We start from the raw sequence: 19,020 nt of genomic DNA on the forward strand, positions 1-19,020 counted from the left end.
TATGTCTATACCTGGCCAGTTAAAAATGCCAGTATATCACCATCATTCTCCATCTGGTGAATTTTCATTGCAGTTTCCACAGTTGATTTTATATAGTCTGGAACAGGACTATGGGGAGAGAAAACAGCAGAGATATTAGCAGCAAAATAGATATAGGCACCTCACTTCCATAAGGAACAAACAGAGAGATAGCTTTTGGACACTATTTATTGGCCATACCACATTTAGTTCATGATGTATCCTTGGGAATCAGCCTTCAACAATAAATTTGTTTCCTTTACGCTACAGTAAGCTTAAAAACATGTCTGCCGCTATAAGCAATATCCAAATGTTTCCCAAATTGAATGCTACACCTCCTTACCATTGGTCTGGGAATTTCTAAGCTCCAACTTAGACAAAATGATACCACAGTTGCACACTCTCCTAATCACCACCGATGAGATCAACCAGGAACACACCTCTGGATGTAAAAGATGTCCACGGGAAACGTTCTGCCCTCGACAGTAAGGATCACACTGGTATCTTTGCTGGGGTCACCAGTATCGTTCTGATTAAAGAAATCCTTGAATTTCTACAATAAAATAAAAACAAAGACTTTCACTTTGACACTTCAAAGAATTGAGGGAGAAACCTAAAGACATGAAGAAGTTAAATTACTACAACTTGGATGTTTTCCTCACACATTTGGCAGTTCCAATTTAAAACTTTTAAAGTTTGATTTTGTTCCCTTCTATTCTGTCTGTAGTTCAGGCATTTAGCACAAATGCACTGTCTTGCATGTTCGTTACTTTGAGAAGCAAAGATTGAAAAGAAGTAATAAAATGAATTAGATCAGCTGACACAGTTAGAAAAAGCAGATATATAAACTTTTTATTGGATCTATAACAGTAGCAAACTCAAAGCTAAGAATAACTTAGAAATGATTCGTCCTAAAAGTTTCATGTAGGGCTTCCATACTGTCATTCATTTTTGGATGAGTAAGTAAATTTTACAGCTCTTACTGAACACCAAAACCCCACTTTGTAAAAGCAGAGTTAGGCTGATTTATGTAAGTTTTTGATTTATGTGTTGCGAGACACCTTCATAAATTTAGATTTAGTGCCATGACATATTTTAAATACATAATAGCAAAAGAATGAACATTAAGAACCCAAATAATCTATATCAACTTTTACAACCGTTATAGAGATACCATAAACTTTCTGTATTTAAACAAATGTTTATATTGTCATACTAATCATTTTCCTCCTATTAACTTACTTTTACATTAACTATAAACTATTTGAAACATCTGATTTTTGGCAGTTAAAATTTTGCAAAGGCAAAGTATTGTAATGTTATCTAATGTAACATACAGAATACATAGTAGTGGAAGTACTACCAAAGCACAGCATACTATCAAGATTTATGGCATATTATATTTGCCATCGAAGGAAATCTCAGTACACCTACATCTTCAGTGCTACGTGCAAGCTCTCACCACCACATCTCACGAAGGACACAGCGGAGTTAGGAAAAGTACAGAGAAAAGCAACAAACATGATAAAGGAGATGGAGTTGCTGCCTTCTGAGGGGAGACTGAAAAAGCTGGGGCTCTGCTTGGGGAGCAGAAGGTTGAGTTACAGAATCAGAGGTGACAGATAAAGTCAATGTAAAACTGGTTTTGTTTGTTTGATTTTAAAAAAAACCAAAACAACAAACAAATCCCACACTTCTAGAGGTCCTTGATGAAATTAGCAGGTTTAAAAGAAATTAAATAAAAGTACTTCATTATATAGCAGGTGGCAAACTTCTGAAAATTGCTCTCACATGATGTCCTGGAGACTTACAGCTTCACCAAGCAGATTCAAAGATAAATTAACAAGCAGCAGGTCCGTAAACACATACTAGAAGGAAACAGCAGGAATGTACTGTCTAATATCTCTATTACAACCTTTGCAGATGCTGCAACAGCTCAAAGAGAATGGAGCCACAGCAGGTGGACAGGCTCATATGCTCTCCCCAAACAGCATCTCCTATTGCTGCTGCTGCTACAGACAGACCACCGGGCTGGATCAAACACTGCCCTGATCTAAGACAGCATTTCTTCTGTTCCTACTCAAAATTAAATTAATGATCTTTTTAGTACGTTACATAAGTTTCCACAGGCCACAAGTCAATCAGGGAACTAGTAAGATCTCACTGAAATGAAATCTACTCATTTATCACTTATTTTTACTGGTCTGTGGCTGTCTTAAATTATTGCTATCAGCAAAACAGAGCTAAACCAATGTCTCTTACTAGACTAGAGGAAGCCAAGAGAACATCTTTTTATACACTACCAACAAGGGGAAAAAAGGCATAAATATATGCAAAGCAGATTCATATTTAAATTCACTTCCAAAAGAGTTTTCTAATACAAAATGAAAGCCAAGCACAGCAATTTAACTACAGCAGATTCTTTTCCTGCAATCCTTCCTCTCTTTTTCACCAAAGAGCAGTACTGCTTCATAAGAAGCAAGCAGCAGAGAGGATAAGCTGTATATAAATAGAAGCGGAGCTGCCACTTAAGGTCACTTCATTTCAAACCAAATCTGTGAGCTTTACCTCTGCATCCAAGGTGGCTGAAGCCACAATCAGTCGAAGATCCCCACGCTTCTTTTGAACCTAGGACAGAGACCAAGAACATCCAGAGTAAAAATCATTTTCTGATATATAAGGCTAGAACCAAGTTTTAGAGCATCCAGATTACCAGTAACTTCTCTTTAAAAATACTTCAGTACTATAAGACAGCTGATGAACTGAGGCACCCATATCACCTCATAATAGCCCATAACATCGTAACAACCTGATGACTGTTTGGCATTTTATATATTCATTTTAAGGGCATTCAGTCTGTAATCACTATAGCTTACTCTTAATTTCTGGTGGGAGTCAGAGGTATCGTAGGTTGAAAGTCAACAACAACCCTCCATCAGATCACTTCACATGATCATCATCAGCAGAATAAGACTACCTTTTTGCTTATAACATCTAAGGAGAAATTTCAGCATCGGGGGAGGAAATGGAGAATCCCAAGTGTCAGATAACTAAAGTAAATAGTTGGAGATGTACAACAGGCTGGAGGATAAATGAGAAATCAAATCACCCTCTCTCAAATAGGTTCACTAATCAGGATCAGAAGTTTAACCACAGGGATGAAAATGAAAACAGCTACAGAGAACATTAAAAATAAATAAATAACCTTTTTTAGCAAGCCAATGGCAATATCTGTATAAAGAGTCCTTTCATGGGCTTCATCCAGCATGAGGACACTGTGATTAAAGCAGAAAGAGAAGATTTCAGAAATGGTTTGATTGACACTAGAATCAGAGTCTTCTTGTCTTCTAGAAATATCATTATTTTAAATCTGCTGCTGGACTGTTTATATCCCCTTAAAAAACTGTGGAAGTTAAAAAGAAGCGCAGCGACGAAGTAAGGAGAAGAATGTAGATAACACCAGGTGGTACATACATAGCTTTTGGAAAGGGGTGGGAGAAAAAAGGTCTGTCTTTACTGTACTGCACAGGTTTTCTGGATACCAGAATAGACTGCGTTCGCTGTTGATTTTTTTTTTCTTTGATTAGCATCAGAAAAGAGAAAGCAAATTTAAAACTAGTAGATGAAATGATTCAGACTCCATGAGGCCTATTTAGCTTTTGTTCCAAAACCACAGCACCAAATCCTAATGGGTTTGGGATTGCAATGATCATCTGATTCTCTAACAGTTTTTACAACATAAAGAAGTCAATCTCCTAAAATAATTTTTGGATCTTTTAGTATTTAATTTATAACAACCAGATCTCTGTCTAAAAAAACCCAAACCATAAATATGCAAATTACACTTCAGTAAGCATTAATTTCGTATTTCCTTACCTGTATCTTGTTAATAAAGGATCAGCCATCATCTCCCTCACCAGCATACCATCAGTTAGAAACTAAAAGTGAAAGCAAAGAAATACGTAAAAAACCCCAAAAACCTATCAGGTAGTCTTGATGCGTTTTTCACGATGATTTTCTAAGTTTTTGCCTGAATTTTTCCTTGCCTTTAGTTTTCTAATGATCTATTAAATTGATCGATTTTCAGCTATGGAAGCCAAGTATGTATTTCTGAGTGCTAAGCCAGAGATAAGCAGAGTGATTGTTTTTTAATCAGTAATGAATTTTTTAAAATTAGTTATTTTTGTACTGAAAAAAAAGAACAGATTGGCAGCACTGGAACATGGCGATAGAAGTTTCTTCACTCTTGTCTGTAACATGGCTAAATTTGCTCTATCAGTAACATCCTATGTGTCAATCCAGACTTGACCCTCTCAAAGTAGGCTACTTAATATCTATCACACACTTCTGACCAGAATACAAACCTTAACATTTCAACAAAACGTGACATTTTAATTTATATACTTTCTTCCTACTAACCAGTGGAAACCCAACAGCTTTATGTAGCCATTAAACAGCTGTTTGAGCTGGGACTGTGGCCTTGAACTGGGCAATCCCTGTCACACAAAGTAAAAACCTTCAAGTTTATAACAAATGATTCATCATCCCACTTAAAAAAAAAAGATTATTTCAGCTGCATTTAATGTACAAACATGTCGATTTATTTCACTTTAAAAGGGCTACCAGCCTCAGAAAAAAAAAAAAAAGAAAAAGTAAATTGTCTCATTCATCACCATTGCTATTCCAGCATAACTAGAGCAAACTCTCCTCTGTACACAACACAAGCAACATTAATATTGCTCACATCACTGAAGAACAGCTGCAAAGCTTGCTATTTAATCCACATCAAATTACTCTCAGTTAGCCTACTCATCTTATGTTTTATCTGCACTTTTTATCAAAAACTATTTTTAGGATGGTGAGGATACTTTAGCTGTGATTCACTGCAGCTTTTCACTATGACAGAGTGACGTATCAGGTCACACCAGCACGGTACCAATATCTGTCCGTAACTACCTTGAAAATCTCCTTTAGTTTTAAAATGGTGGCTGCCAGACTAGCAGAATAGAACACGTACTCATCTTATTAAGGTTTGCATAGCCACAGCACACTTTTGGAGTACCCACCTGGAAAACTGAAATGCTATCTATTCTTTTCACTGGCAGCACAAGATTCTCATTAATTTTGCAAAAGTACTTGAAGAGTTTCAGCTAACCCTTTCAGAGTAACCACCTACTGTTCATATTTCACCTTAATTCTGGTAGCCTGTGGATCCGTGCAATCATCAAACCGAATACAATATCCAACTTCATGACCCAACACTGCACCTCTTTCATCAGCAACTCGGCCTGCAACCTGAGAAAAGAGATTCTTGTAAATAAGAGACAGCTCACAGCACACTTCGCCATCGTATCATTATTTTGCCCACAGAGAATTAGCATCAAAACAGGAACAGAGCTAGTGCTTCCAAAAGAATGATTTGTTCTTGTTCAAACACAAAATTCGGTTCAACATAACAGCACAAACTGAACATGTAAGTAAATACTTTTAAAATGTTTTAGTGTAACTTAATATATTTGTTTCACACAGCTTCTACTCATGAAAGCTACAGAGGTACCTTTCCGCGATAAGAAGTCTTAACAGACCTACAAAGGCAGGCACTCAACCAGTCACAACGCTGGGGAAGGACCACATACCAGAAATTTAAGAACACAGTTGGCATGCAAAAAGGGAATGAAGGCAGGTATATGGCATGCAGAAAAGAGTTATCAGATAAACTGATCTGTCCCTGAACTTACTCAGGTTTGTTGTGTTGTTTTGTTTTGTTTTTTAAATAAAGATGCTATTGTACTTTTCATAATACAGAATCCTCTATGCATAAAACAGAGAACAAGCAGAACAATTAAAGAAGCAACAGTTTTTGGAACAGTACTATCCTGGGTCAGTTTTAAGCCAAGAACCCCTTTAGCTAAAAGTCATGAGTTATTCAGACTTATTCTACGGAATATTAGGTATTATCAGGCCATGGTTTCAGCAACCTACAAAGAAATTTAATAGCTAAAGATACAATAAAACCCCACAATACATACATTAGTCCCAGTAGAATTTCAAGAGTAAGCTACTTTCAGTCATTTGAGTGACATTCTAAACCACACCAACAGGCAGCGAATTCCTGATTTCACTTGAAATTTTATCACTCCATCACTTTCAGCCCAAGCATTTAGGGTAATGCAACCAGAAGTTCAGGAATTTCAAAACTGTGCCTTATGCCTCTGCAACTACCTATCTTTACTTCTGACAACCCCCATACTCTAGATAGGAAAGCAGATAAGCACACCTATTAAAATAAAAGATGACTTTCAGTTCAAGGCAAAGCAATAAATCACCCACTATATCTCTAATCTCCCTGCAACTGTCATACAGTCCAGGCAGTTTGCAACAACATCCTCGAAGAAAAATTCTGCTTTATCTATACACTAAGCCCTACTTGAACAATCTTTTAATTTTAGGCTTAAAAATGATGTGTTAAGACATGAAAGGGAAAAAAGAAGTAAGTTTGTCATGAGAAATCATTGCAGTATACACACAATCTCCTGTAGAACTGTGCACTGTCTGCTGGATGTCCTATGAAGGAGAAACGGGAGGACACTGCAGGCAGGCTGCCTAAAGCACAAGATGCAAATTGCTGCTAGAAACTGTCCCCTTAACCATGTCAGATCTGGTCAAAGAATACTGGACGAGATGAAACAGAAAGTTGTACAGCTGTTCCGTCTACTTCATTTTTACCAGGCGCTTATTTGTTGCAGGTACAGTTTAATACATTATAAAGAACAGGCAAAATGAAGGTTCCAAAATGGCACCTCAGTTTTCTGTACAAAAAGAATGCTGCAGCAGAAACTTCAGCCCACCAAGTCAGCATTCGGTAGCAGTTATGAAGAGAAGGAGCACTAGATGCTTTCTGTGCAGGCTGTTACCAAAGAGTACAAGTTTTTGCCCTCAGCATCCCTCCTCCTTCCTCTCATAGTACATCTAGCTGACGTTATGCTCTCCTAGACATACTACGTATATGAAAAGATTTCTCACAACAAAGTTGTTTCTTCTTTTCCCTGATGCTCTTACAAGGGGAAAACACAAACAAAACCACACACAACAACATTAACAACAACAACAAAAAAAACCAAACCAAAACAAAAAACCAAAACACACTGAAAAAAGAGATTCAAGAAAAATAGATGTGAATTGCTAGAAAGAAGTACACAACCTCCACTTTCTTCCACTGGCTATTTTATTATACACAGATTTACATCCCTACTTTTGCTTTGTGAAAGACGTTAAGGGTCACACAAGCACTGCTGCAGTCCAAAGTCAATCATAGCTCAACCCTGCACAGCCCTAATTTCCATACTCGGCTCTGCTGATACCATGCAATTTTATTTCAAAGCTTCTACATCTGCACTTCTGGACTTGGAATCTTTGGCAAGAACTACTAATCAGGTTGAATTCAGCATATAGTACCAGCAATTCTGTGAGGAAGATAAGCAGAAACGTCATTCAGGAGCTCATGCAGTTGTGATTCCCGCTATTCAGCAAAACCTGCTAATAAACTGGAGGTTATAACGACAACAAACCAGGAAAAATTGGACACAGAAAAACTCACTGAAACAGCAGCAACCCGACGAGGCTGTGTCACTCCAACAACTCTTCCTTCGGCTGTCCAGCCAGCTTCTGCTAGGTACTGCAAACAAATACAGAGGATAAGAAATTAATTGGTCATGCTGCGATTACAGCAAGGCGTCAGTTCTCAGTTACTTAGAGATTTTGTGCATTATTCTCACCATTAAAACTAATATAGTACAATACCTGCTTTCTAAGCACGTAAGATTTCAGAAAGCATCTAAGAGAAGTTCTTTGAGTCTCAAGCATTTGTGAACTACTACATTTTTTTCTCTTCTTTCCTTTAGTTTATAACCCCTTTAAGAAACAAAGCTAAGCAGCACAAATTCAGCTCTCACACTGAAGCAGATGACAGTCTTCACTAGTTTGCAATTTAAGTTAAAATCAGGAAATAACTTTGAAACATTCTCAGACCTATTTCATTCCTGTCAAAAAAGATACAATTTTACAAAACCACAAAAATATACAATATTCTAAAAATTTCCAAGAGGAAAGCTTGTATGAAAAGCATACCTTTTTTCCTTCTTAAAAACATATTCTCAACAAAATTTTAAACATGATTCTGATAGAGCAATAAACAGCTAATACAGCACAGTGACTACTATTTGTACCAGCATAAACCCATTTGTTGTGTATGGTCTTTTCCTGTAACAGAAGATTTTATATACAGATACACCAGCTCCTGCTATCTAATATGAAACCTTATATTTGTCTCCTTTTGGTCATACACACGAGCATAGGTGAATTCCATTCTCACAGTGCAGTTCTGTGCTGCTGGTTTAATGTTTCATGTAAAGTCCCCTCATTTTACCAAGTTAAACAGACACTTACTTGCGGAATCTGCGTTGATTTCCCACAACCTGTTTCCCCAACAATCACCAGAGTTTGATAATTCTCCACTAGATAAAGTATGTGATTTCTTAGCTGAAAGAGAAGACAACATTTAAGTATCAAAAGCAGATGTGTACAAAAATAGGAAAATAATTTAAATGACAATATTTACATATCTAACAGACACAGTAAATTCACTTTAGACAGATTTTACTGCCAAAAGCTAATGATTCCTTAAAATCTTTAAGTGACATGTACAACATATAACAAATGAGATAAATCTACAAAGCCTGTAAAACTGTCAGTAACAGTTGTCAAACAGGACAATCAATTCCAACAAATAAAGAGAACAAGGCCATAAAATTATAATTTTATGTCGTAAAGTGATTCTATACTGCTCTTTCAAAAAAAGACATAAGCGCCAGATATCACACAACAGATTTAATACAACAAAAAGGACTTCTGTACCTTAAAAACAGGCAGCTTTTGTCTTTGTTGTTCAATAGAAAGGGAAGCATAAGGATTATAGACGACGGTTATGCCACTACTCTCAGCGGGACTCTGTCTCTCCTCTGAGACACTGACACCAGGACCTTCTGTGCCTAGATGACATAGGTTAATTTTAAGTAGAAGAATACACTTTTGCCTAGGGTATCACAACACAACTAAAGTAAATATGTTCCTTACAAGGAGTAATCATGGGTAGCAGCATATATCAAAAGACTAACTTTTCTATGAAAATAATCGAAATATTAACTAACAGTAAACATGCAGAAATTCTTTCAAATTAAATATATGTCTCCTGCTGGTTAAAAAAAAAAAAACAAAACCAAAACAAACAAACAAACAAACCCCACCCAACTAATGCGAATAAGTATTTGAATTTTTAAAATAAGATAAAGGAGGAAAAAAAGCACTTAGGAAAAATATATAGCAAGATCTTGGGAACTTCCTTCTTTTTCTGTGCAACAGTTCAGATACATCTTCAATATCCTTCACAGAATTATTTCCATGGATTTTAAGCCAGCCAGCCAGACATGTAACAGAATTTCCCTGGACTAACATCAATCTGTATAAACATTCAACCTTGCGTGCTTATAAGATATGCCTCTCACTTCAGATCTGAATTTATGTCAATAGCTAAAACTTGATTTATTCCTCCTGCAGGTTACCATAAAACAATTGACAACTGAAAACGCTGAATCATGCAAGTGAACTAGAAACAAAACCTCATCTCAATAACAGAATATGTCATTTCCAGCTGCAGATTCAACTGGGAAAGTCTGAGAGCAAAGAGAACGATTCCCCTGTTTTGTAGGATTTGCTTGTTTGGGCTTTTCCCAGTTTTTCCACAGTTTAAAAACAGTTAGTCCCTATTCAAAGCTGCCAAGCAAGTTTTACAGCAAATTGATCCAATTTTAAGAGTGATTAGCAACAATTCCAATAACTATTCACTCCCCAGGACTGATGGGGATATTAAGAACCAGAACTTGAATATCTGGATCTTGACAAATCAATGAAGCTAACAGATATTGCTTCTCATCACCCACTGCTTTTCTTTCACAGCATTTTCTGTGTTTGTTTTTTTAATACACTACTGTCAACATATTGCTATATACATACATATTGTATATGCACACACATTACTATAATATTCAAATTATTAAGAAGCTGTTTGCTAAACTAATCTTGACCCTGGAATAGCTTTGCAAAGGATAGTACAACACAATGCAGTGACCAATTTAAAAAAAAAAATTGCCAAACTCAGACCCACCAAGCTCCGCTTTGGGATAAATGAATGGGAAGGTACCCACTGCACAACTCCTGAGGGAAAAAAATCACAGAGTCACAGCACAGTGGAGGCTGGGAGAGACTTCTGGACACCTTCTAGTCCAACATCTTGCCTACCACAGGGTCACTTACAGTGGGCTGCTCAGGTCCTCGTTCAGTCGGGTTGGAGACGCCACAACATGCCTGATGGCTTGTTCCAGAACCCGATCACACCCAGAGTAGAAAAGGTTTTTCTCATGTTTAAGCTGACCGTCTCACATTTCAGCTCATGCCCATTGCCTCTTGTACTGTCAGTAGGCACTACTAAGAAGAGCCTGGCTCCATCTTCTTCATACCCCCATGTTGGGTATTTATGCACATCAAAAACATCCCCCTGAGACTCCTCCAGGCTGCACAGTCCCACCTCTCTCAGCCTCCCCTTGCATGTCACGTGCTCCAATCTCTCAACCGTCTTTGTATCCCTTCACTTTGTGGACCTCCTGCAGGAAGTCCACATCCTTCTGGCACTAGGGAGTCCCCACAGCACCCCAATATGGCCTTCCTAGTGCTGAGGGAAAGGTTCATCTCCCTCAGCCTCACAACAATGCTCCTCCTCACGCAGCCCGGGATGTGGGTGACCTTCTGCTGCTGCCCAGGCTCATCAACGGCTCACGCTCACAGCCCACAGGAGCCCAAGATTCTTCCCCACTGAGCAGCTCTCCCCGCTGTCTGGCACCTGGGGCTGTTCCCTCTCAGGGGCTGGACTTCTCACCGCCCTTTCGTAGACTTCTTGGGGTTCCCCTGCACGCTTCTCCATCCCCCCGAAGGGCAGCACCCCCACTCGGCCAACCATCCACCCCAGCTGGCTGAGAGCGGGCTCCGTCCCCTCCTCTGCCGCCCCCGGTACCGGGCAGCGCCCGGCTGGAGTCAGAGACCTCGCCCCCCGCCAGGCCGCCTTTCCCCACTGCCCCTCGGCGCCTAAAATTCGCGCAACCCCCAACAGTCGACGGCTGCCGACGGCACCGCCGCGGCGATCGCTCCGGCCCTCGCCGCGGACAGCTCAGGAAGCAGCCCCCTCACACGCCCCCAACCTCCCGGGACCACCGCTCCCCCTCACCCGGCTTCCAAAACTTCACCGGTCCCACGGGCGCCGCCATCTTGGGGTGAGAGGGCAAGCGGAAGCGGCGGCAGGGCCCACGTGACGCGCCGCCCGTTGCCATGGTGACCGGTGCCGGGCCCGCTTCCCTGGCGAAGGGCTCCGTCTGTCACCGACGGCGGAGCTGGTGGAGGGAAGCACCGAGTCCGGAGAAGGGCAAGGAAGAGGCTGAGCGGTCTGGAGCACAAGCCTCATGAGGGGCGGCTGAGGGAGCTGGGGGTGTTCAGCCTGGAGAAAAGGCGGCTGAGGGGAGACCTTCTCGCTCTCTACAGCTCCCTGAAAGGAGGGGGTAGCCGGGGGGGGTCGGTCTCTTCTCCCAAGGAAAAAGCAATGGCACAAGAGGAAACGGCCTCAAGTTGCGCCAGGGGAGATTTAGATCAGATATTATGAAAAAATTCTTCACTGAAAGGGTTGTCAAACACTGGAACAGGCTGCCCAGGGAAGCAGTGGAATCTCCATTCCTGGAGGTATTTAAAAGACGGGTAGACATGGTGCTGAGGGACATGGTTTAGTGGGGGACTTGACAGTGTTTGGGTGTGGTTGGCCTTGATGATCTTATAGGTCCCTTCCAACCTAGCTGATTCTATGATTTTAAGTGCTGAAGCTTTGGACATTTCGTTATTTTAACAGCAAAAATGGCTCCCAGTTCATCCACACTGTTACTCAGACACACAGAAGCGACGCTGCTGAGGAAGCCCAGCTGATCGTCTTTAAGTGAGACTGAAACCCACCCTTTGCCTCCAAGCCAAAAGAAAGAGTGAAATACACGTAACACAGCCCTCCAGATACTACTCCTGTTACTAAAATGAAGTGTATAACATTAGGGAGAACCTGGGATTCAATGGGGTTGAAAGATCACCTCCAGAAAGTCCTTGTCTCACTAATTAAGTAAAGCTAATGGCGTCCCTTCTCCACATGAAGGATACCTCCACCTATGTGCACCACAGGTGTTGCACTTCACACCAGGCAGCTGCAGGACTAGAAAGAAAACAAGTACAGTAATAGTTAATAGATACAACGGCACCCTACCACAGGCTCATTACAGCCCATTAAAGGTATTACTGAATCACATTTAATGAAGAATTTGAATTAGTTAAGTATAGGCTGGAGTAAAAAAAATAAAAAGCAAAGAAATTCATGCTTATGGAAAAAGATCTAATCACATTTTACATTCTTATTAATCATTCTCATTCTTCATTAGTAACTTGACACGCTAGCCACATGGTGATTCGCACAGACTCCACACCGCTGTACCTCCACGGTCACTCATTAAGCTAAGTCTCTAGGTAACCATATCTAAAAGAGGTTATTCAGTTATAATTAAAGACATTCTTAAAAATTTAGCGATTTATTTCAACGTGCTTTTCAGATTAAGTCCACTCTATCAAAAATAAACAACTCTTACCCACAGTATTTCGTATCATCGATATATTAGCAACTGGTGAGAAAAAGCTCTGCTAGCTAATGGTACATGGAAAGAGTTGCCTATTAAAGTAATGAGATAAATAACAAAGTTAAAATTTTGTATTTGAGAAAACATATACAGAAAATAATTGTGAAAATAAGATTGCACAATCAATATTTTGCATAGAGTACAACACTGAGGGGTTTTTGTGCTTATGGAAACTACAGTTGAGAATAAAAATTCATGTTTCAAACTTCTTTACATCTGGATAAAAGTTAAGACTATTGAACTATAAACTATTGAACATTTACAGGTTAGGAGAGTCACAATTATTACATTTCCATGATTGTAAGCACAGGAAAGAAAAGGGTGCAGACTAGTTATATCCTAATCGGTACATTATTGCATTGCCCGCAAAGACCATTTCTGTAAGCTCTGCATGTCCAATGTAATGTTGTCCTGCTGACGTGTGGCAGAGACCCATATGAAATTCCTCAGCTAAGTTTTAACCTTCCCCTTTGAAGGCCAGGACGCACAAGACACTCACTCACACAAGCACATACCCGAGTTTTCTGCAGTAGCAAGAGCCTCAACAACATTTTGAGAAATGGTGCACTTTTGCCACAGCTGCTGTGGTTGGACTAACAAGAGTTTCTGCACTGGCCAGCTGCTGGGACTTCAGCGCCTCAATATACAGCTGTTTGGGAGGATAGTTCATTCATTTGGGGTTTATTTGGTCTTCTCCAATAATGGATGTATTTATTTTTTTTTTAAATCAAGCTTGCATGAAACCTTAAAAAGAAATGGTTCTATTTCTGACTTTTGTGTTATTGCACGTTTGGCAGAACTAAGGCTTTTGAGAAGTAGCAGCAGCTTCACAGATTTCAGATCTGCTCAACTTCTCCCCTAAGATCGGACAGCAGAAGCAACCATAAGGAAACCAAAAAGTATATATAGTAATGCCAACAAAATGGTCTCATTTGTCTTTACTACAAACATAGTAGGTTCTTAGGAATACTATCCCTTGCATGCATTTATTGCATGATGTCCAACAGTCCAAGTATTCCTGTAACTATAAAAAAAGGTCATTTGAAATTCAATCATTGCAAAAGCCTTGTTTGCCTGACTCTTTAGCTCATTCTGCCTAGCAGCACAGCTTTGTGTAAAGAAAGTGTAACATGTGAGGATTAGTAGCCCAGTACTGATCTACTAGTTTCTAGATTACGGCTACTCCACTTCAGTTGTGTGTCATGAAACAGTTTGTGGAGAGTTTGTGCAACACAAGACTAAGCTTAGACTGATTTCAGAGCCATGCAGCAGTCCTGCTATTCATCTCTGGAAGACCTTTAAGGAATATTATTTTTCTATACATAGATTCCTTAAAAAATGAGACTTGAGTTACTGAGCTAAGACACTGCTAACCCATCAGCTTGAAACATGTAAGAATAGGTTGAAAAATGAAAATCTGACAGAATACTAGAAGTCAATAATGGCTTCCCAGGTGTTAAGAGCTGGTTTTTTTTAAAACACATCTGAGCTAAGACAATACCATAACTGTGTCTGTTGATCTGCATTATAGTGGTCTTCAAATGAAACCACAATTCCAGTATCGATTCCCCTCAGTTCGAGGTTTGTTCTCTCACAAACGTGCTGTAAGGCAGTACTGGGCAAGGATGGCTGGACATGGCTCCTGAGGTTCTGCTGCTCGCCTCCGAGCGAACGTGCAATTCATCTCTCTATGATCCAGTGTGGCCTCATAACCAGAGAGCCATTCCTCTTAGTCAGTGGAGGAGAGGCATGCAGCGCATTACTCGACACGTAGACTGCCTCCCTCGAGGTATGCAGCCAGCTTCGCTTCCTTTTCAGATTTCCTACAAATGCTCTAAGATACAAAAACTCCATTCTCAGGAAGTTTTCTCTGGTCAAGTCTCTGGACGACACTGTTATCCTGAGCAGCTGGTCCAACACCTTGCTCTTCTGGAAGCTGGGTAACTCTTTGAGGTTGATAGGCTTTGACCGTGCATAAAGAATCCGAAATTCCAGGTCAAAGTGTGCAACTGCAGGGCCTGACAGGATCAAAATGTTACTGCTGTTCAGCTTCCCATCTGTCCACGTAAAACTAGCAAAGGAAGAATGAGAAAATTCTGAGTTAATTCAAGACAAATAGTAAACAAAGCATTAACTGAAAATTCCCTTTCATCACATGTAGTTGAATCATTCTTATAACCCAAACGATGAGCAGCATGCTATTTTTAGGACAAACTTCACAAGTAAACTGTGACAAGGAAAGCAGTTTTGCAGCGTGGGCTACGCTTTTCCTTCCCATGTAAAGAAATCATGTAAAGCACCAGAAGGAAATTGGCACTTGCCTGTAGGAGCCTGTTGTCACTCTAATGCCATCGATTAACATGAACTTTTCACGGACTTTTCCAACAATTTTGGCACCCGACCTCGTGTAGTATGTGTTCCCAGTGAGAGTTCGAACTCTCATCAACTGTTAAAGATACGGCAAGCGTTATGAGGATTTCAAAGTTCAACAATTGCATTTAAAGTAGTAACACACAATAACGATCACCGATGAACTAGCAAAGCCTGCTGTGGAGTGGCACAAGATTCACCTTCTAGGAACCAAATGATAATTTTTGTCTTGTTTTAGTAGGCAAAGAGGTGGCATTAAGGAGCAGATCCACAAACTGATCGAGCAAAATGTGACTGTAAAAACTCCTGTCACCACATCTTGGAGGGACCTGAACTCCACAGATTCCTGAGAACCTGCTTCTCCATCAGCCTTCAAAGCCTCAGCGAGCCTGAGCAACTCCAGTCATGCTTTGGGAACTGGACATTCCTCCTGCATTCCTTGAATATTCAATTAGTATTTGCGCTCAGAAAGCAACTGTAACATCCGCTTCTAAAGATTTCAGTTTTTCTGTTAATTGCCTTCTTATGTGAGAATGAAAGAGCTAGAGCTACATAAACCCCATTTTAAATTGCGGCAGCAGGCATAATAGTTCTGTCTTTTGATAGCTCAAAGATTTCAGTCCTAAGAGGATCAACTCTCTATCCCTATAAATATGACAAGGCTCACCTTTTCCTGTTCGAGGTCAACTCCCAGATCCTTGCACATTTTCAGAAAGTGGGGAAACGAAGACTGATCTAGAAGAATATACGCTTTAACTTGCCGCTGGCTACAAGCTTCCAAGAGGTCTTTGAAGATATCAGTATCTGTGAAGGAATCCATCACCAGGGCAATCATCTGCAACAAGTTTCAGGAGAAATCATTAGGCTGTTTCCACAGCATCCCACAGCAAGAGAGACGGCACATGAGGAATTTGATTTTCAAATTAAATATCCCCCCCGCTCATTTTTTTCCTGATGGTTATGGAACATGGTGCAGCCTTCTGTGACACAGTATGTTGTTCACAGGACTGCCAAAATATTTAACAGATATAAGAGAAAGGGAAAAATAACTCTGATCAGAATAAAGTTCTGTGAAGAGAATGGTATTTTGGTAAAGGTGATTACCGAGTGCAGTACACTGAGGTACAGGAGACACAATATACCTCGCTCCTTCACTATGATCACTTATTCATGTGCCTGTATAGTTAAATAGAAAAAAAAAATTGAATTTACGGACAGAAAATGTTGTTAAAGATTATTTGCCTCAATCTTGTTGTCACTTGACTGATTTATAGCAGATAACATCATTTAAGATTTTTATCATTTCATTGTAGAGTTTTGTTTTTACTGTAATTTCAGCAGCAGACATTGAAGTTTCTTTTGCCAGGATCTGTATCTTTTATGGTTGATTAGGTGTGACCAACCTAGCCTGAAAGCCTATTGTGGAAAGACAGCTTTTCTCTATTTAAAAATCAGAGTTCATCACTAATTAGCAGCAGCGATAGCTCCCGCATCTGTTCAGTAGCGCATTACTCAGTTTTTAATTAAGGTTGTACTAAACCCTTCCTTTTTTTACAACATAAATTCACCTTCAAGAAAAAGATTTACAGAAATCTGAGCATTTTGTCCTTTCCGCCCACCTCTAGAGTGGTGCCAAGACCTACGAAGGCAGAGGGAGACTTGACACCTCTCCAAACACCCAAAGAGAGCTGATAAAGCAACTATTTTGCATGAGGAAAAGAAAGACATTTTGCTGTCAGTCTTCTTCAGCTACACCAGTAACTTTCGGTGTCACTGGAGCACAGAGTTGATTGTGGAGATGTTTGAGGGCGCTGAGAACATCTGCGAAGAACCAGTACAGTGGAAAAATAAACGTGTTCCTTCAAGTTTCTTCCTCACCCTCAGATATGGCAAAAACAGGGGATCTGGTTCTATATTAGACAAATTTGGTTGCTGATTCCTAGGCAAGAGGGTTGGTTTTTTCCCCCTAAGAACTGACGTCTTTTCCTCAAAAGCACTGCCTGAAGAATAAGGTGAGCTTATTTACAGAACTTAGTTTTCCAGAGTCTTTCAGACTTTTCAAATATGAGAAGAAACAGTAAAAAAAAGTTCACCTGTGTCCAACTGCTCTTTACACTTCACCTCCGTATTTAAGACAAAAATGAGGTTCGTCTTCAACTTTTAATTCAGATTCTTATGATACTTCAAGAAAAGACCTGATTATTCACCCAGGCTCCTTGAGTAAAACCTCCCTTGAGCCAGCGACTGCCCTCGCCAATCCGTCCCATGGGCTGATCCCCAAGTTTGCTGTGTACCCGCCATGCCGAGTGGAAGCAACGACCACTTAAAAGAGCTGGAAACAGGCGTGTTTGGGACACAGCGCCCACAGGTGTCAATTCTTTGAGTGAACTCAGAGAGGCCCCGATAGCACAGGCTCGGGTTTCACCAATGTGAGGTGAAAAATGATTGAAAAGAATGGAATTGTTAAAAAGACAAATACAAAAGAAAGGGGGGGGGGATAAGGCAATAACGAAATAGCATAGGACATAAAATCAGGAGTTTATACAGAAGTAAAAGAAGAGAGGAAGGATGGGGTGGGTGGATTCAGTTTTCACCAATATAGGGGGGAAAGCTTGAAAATAGTGAACCTGATAAAAAGATACATACAAAATGGGGGGGGAATAATGCAATAACAAAACAGCATAGTGAGTAAAATCGGGAGTTTTTATAGAAGTAAAGGAAGAGGGAAAGGATGGGGTGGCTGGACTCAGTTTTCATCAATATGGGGGGGAAAAAAGCTCAAAAATAATGAACCTGTTGAAAAGATAAACACAAAAGAAGGGGGGAAGATGCAATGCTGAAAGAACATAGTAAATAAAATCAGGTGTTGATTTTGAAGTAAAAGAAGGGGGGAAGGATGGGGTGGCTAGATTCAATTTTCATCAATACAGGGGGGGAAAAAGTTCGAAAATAATGAACCTAAAAAAAGATAAATACAAAAGATGGGGGGGAAGGAACAAAGCAACGCCGGAAGAGCATAGTAAAGTAAAAGCTGATTTAGAAGCGAACGAGGTGGGGGAGGCCGGGGCGGGCGCCGGGGACCGTGCGGGAGCGGGACCCACCTGCCGCGCGGAGCGGATCTGGCGCCGCACCGCCTCCTTGCAGCCGTAGATGGTCTCCCCGCAGCCGGGCTGGAAGTGGGCCTCCACCCGCGTCAGCCCGCGGAAGGCGCCGCTGGCGAAGCCCGGCCAGCCCAGCTCCAGCGCCGGCGGCTCCAGGTCCGAGCGCTCGGGGAAGTAGGTGAGCGAGGAGGCGTCGAGGGAGGCGCCGAGCGAGGCCTCGCCCGCCGGCTCCGGGCCCGCGGCGGGCGGCAGCGCGCCCCGCGCGATGGCCTGCACCTCGGGCTCCGAGAGGAAGGGCGGCAGCCGCTCCCGCCGCAGGAAGGCCCGCAGCGCCTCGGGGCCGCCCGCCACCAGCTCCTCCAGCGCCAGCCGCTGCGCCTCGCTGTACGGCCCGGGCGGCCGCGGCGGCCAGCGCCCGCCGCCCTCCTCCAGGCACTGCGACGGGTTGGCCATGGCGAGCGGGAGAGCGGCCGCACTCGCCGCCGCCTTTATAGCGGTTCGGCCCCGCCTCCCGCCCGGCCCCGGGGGGGCGCGGCGGAGCGGCGGCGCCCACGGGTTGCGGAGCCGGCTGGCGTCCCCCCCGCTTCGGGGAGCAGCCGCAGGAGAAGCGAACCCCGAGTTAATGAAGCGCTGCCCTGGGTCAAACGGCTGCTCCGAAAGTGAGAGGGCGAAGGGCTCCGTCCCAGGCGGCGCCGCTCGCCCGGGGC

General features: G+C 41.5%; 2 protein-coding genes across 4 annotated transcripts in view; both read right to left on the reverse strand.

Moving 5' to 3' along the window:
* Positions 1–11,429, reverse strand: part of DHX35 (DEAH-box helicase 35) — a 31,178-nt gene extending 19,749 nt beyond the window's left edge. For 2 of the 3 annotated variants that reach the window (XM_054218672.1, XM_054218671.1), the window contains exons 1-10: positions 11,351–11,405; positions 8,932–9,065; positions 8,464–8,556; positions 7,616–7,693; positions 5,209–5,313; positions 3,895–3,956; positions 3,224–3,293; positions 2,587–2,646; positions 459–571; positions 12–108 (exon numbers count right to left, since the gene is read on the reverse strand). In XM_054218672.1, coding sequence (XP_054074647.1) covers positions 12–108; positions 459–571; positions 2,587–2,646; positions 3,224–3,293; positions 3,895–3,956; positions 5,209–5,313; positions 7,616–7,693; positions 8,464–8,556; positions 8,932–9,065; positions 11,351–11,390 — 852 coding nt within the window. In that variant the 5' untranslated portion in view covers positions 11,391–11,405. Of the gene's footprint in view, positions 1–11; positions 109–458; positions 572–2,586; positions 2,647–3,223; positions 3,294–3,894; positions 3,957–5,208; positions 5,314–7,615; positions 7,694–8,463; positions 8,557–8,931; positions 9,066–11,350 lie in introns of all 3 variants that reach the window. The other variant, XM_054218670.1, reaches the window with a different exon arrangement.
* Positions 11,430–12,492: 1,063 nt separating this feature from the next.
* Positions 12,493–18,777, reverse strand: LOC128916725 (protein FAM83D-A-like). The gene is made up of 4 exons (XM_054218741.1): positions 18,314–18,777; positions 15,880–16,047; positions 15,164–15,288; positions 12,493–14,913 (listed from the first exon to the last, which is right to left on the reverse strand). Exons 1-4 carry the CDS (start codon positions 18,764–18,766, stop codon positions 14,523–14,525), a joined length of 1,137 nt encoding a protein of 378 aa, XP_054074716.1. The 5' UTR covers positions 18,767–18,777; the 3' UTR covers positions 12,493–14,522.
* Between the last annotated feature and the right edge of the window lie 243 nt (positions 18,778–19,020).

This window comes from Rissa tridactyla, chromosome 12 (genome assembly GCF_028500815.1).
Source record: "Rissa tridactyla isolate bRisTri1 chromosome 12, bRisTri1.patW.cur.20221130, whole genome shotgun sequence".
Taxonomy (NCBI): Eukaryota; Metazoa; Chordata; class Aves; order Charadriiformes; family Laridae; genus Rissa; species Rissa tridactyla.

What these genes read in the sequence shown, in the direction of transcription:
- LOC128916725 (XM_054218741.1), bottom strand. Translation starts at nt 18,766, where the DNA reads ATGGCCAACCCGTCGCAGTGCCTGGAGGAGGGCGGCGGGCGCTGGCCG. An exon ending in AGATCCGCTCCGCGCGGCAG is followed by an intron (nt 16,048 to 18,313) that starts GTGGGTCCCGCT and finishes AACTTGTTGCAG; the next exon opens with ATGATTGCCCTGGTGATGGA. An exon ending in GTGACAACAGGCTCCTACAG is followed by an intron (nt 14,914 to 15,163) that starts GCAAGTGCCAAT and finishes TTCCTTTGCTAG; the next exon opens with TTTTACGTGGACAGATGGGA.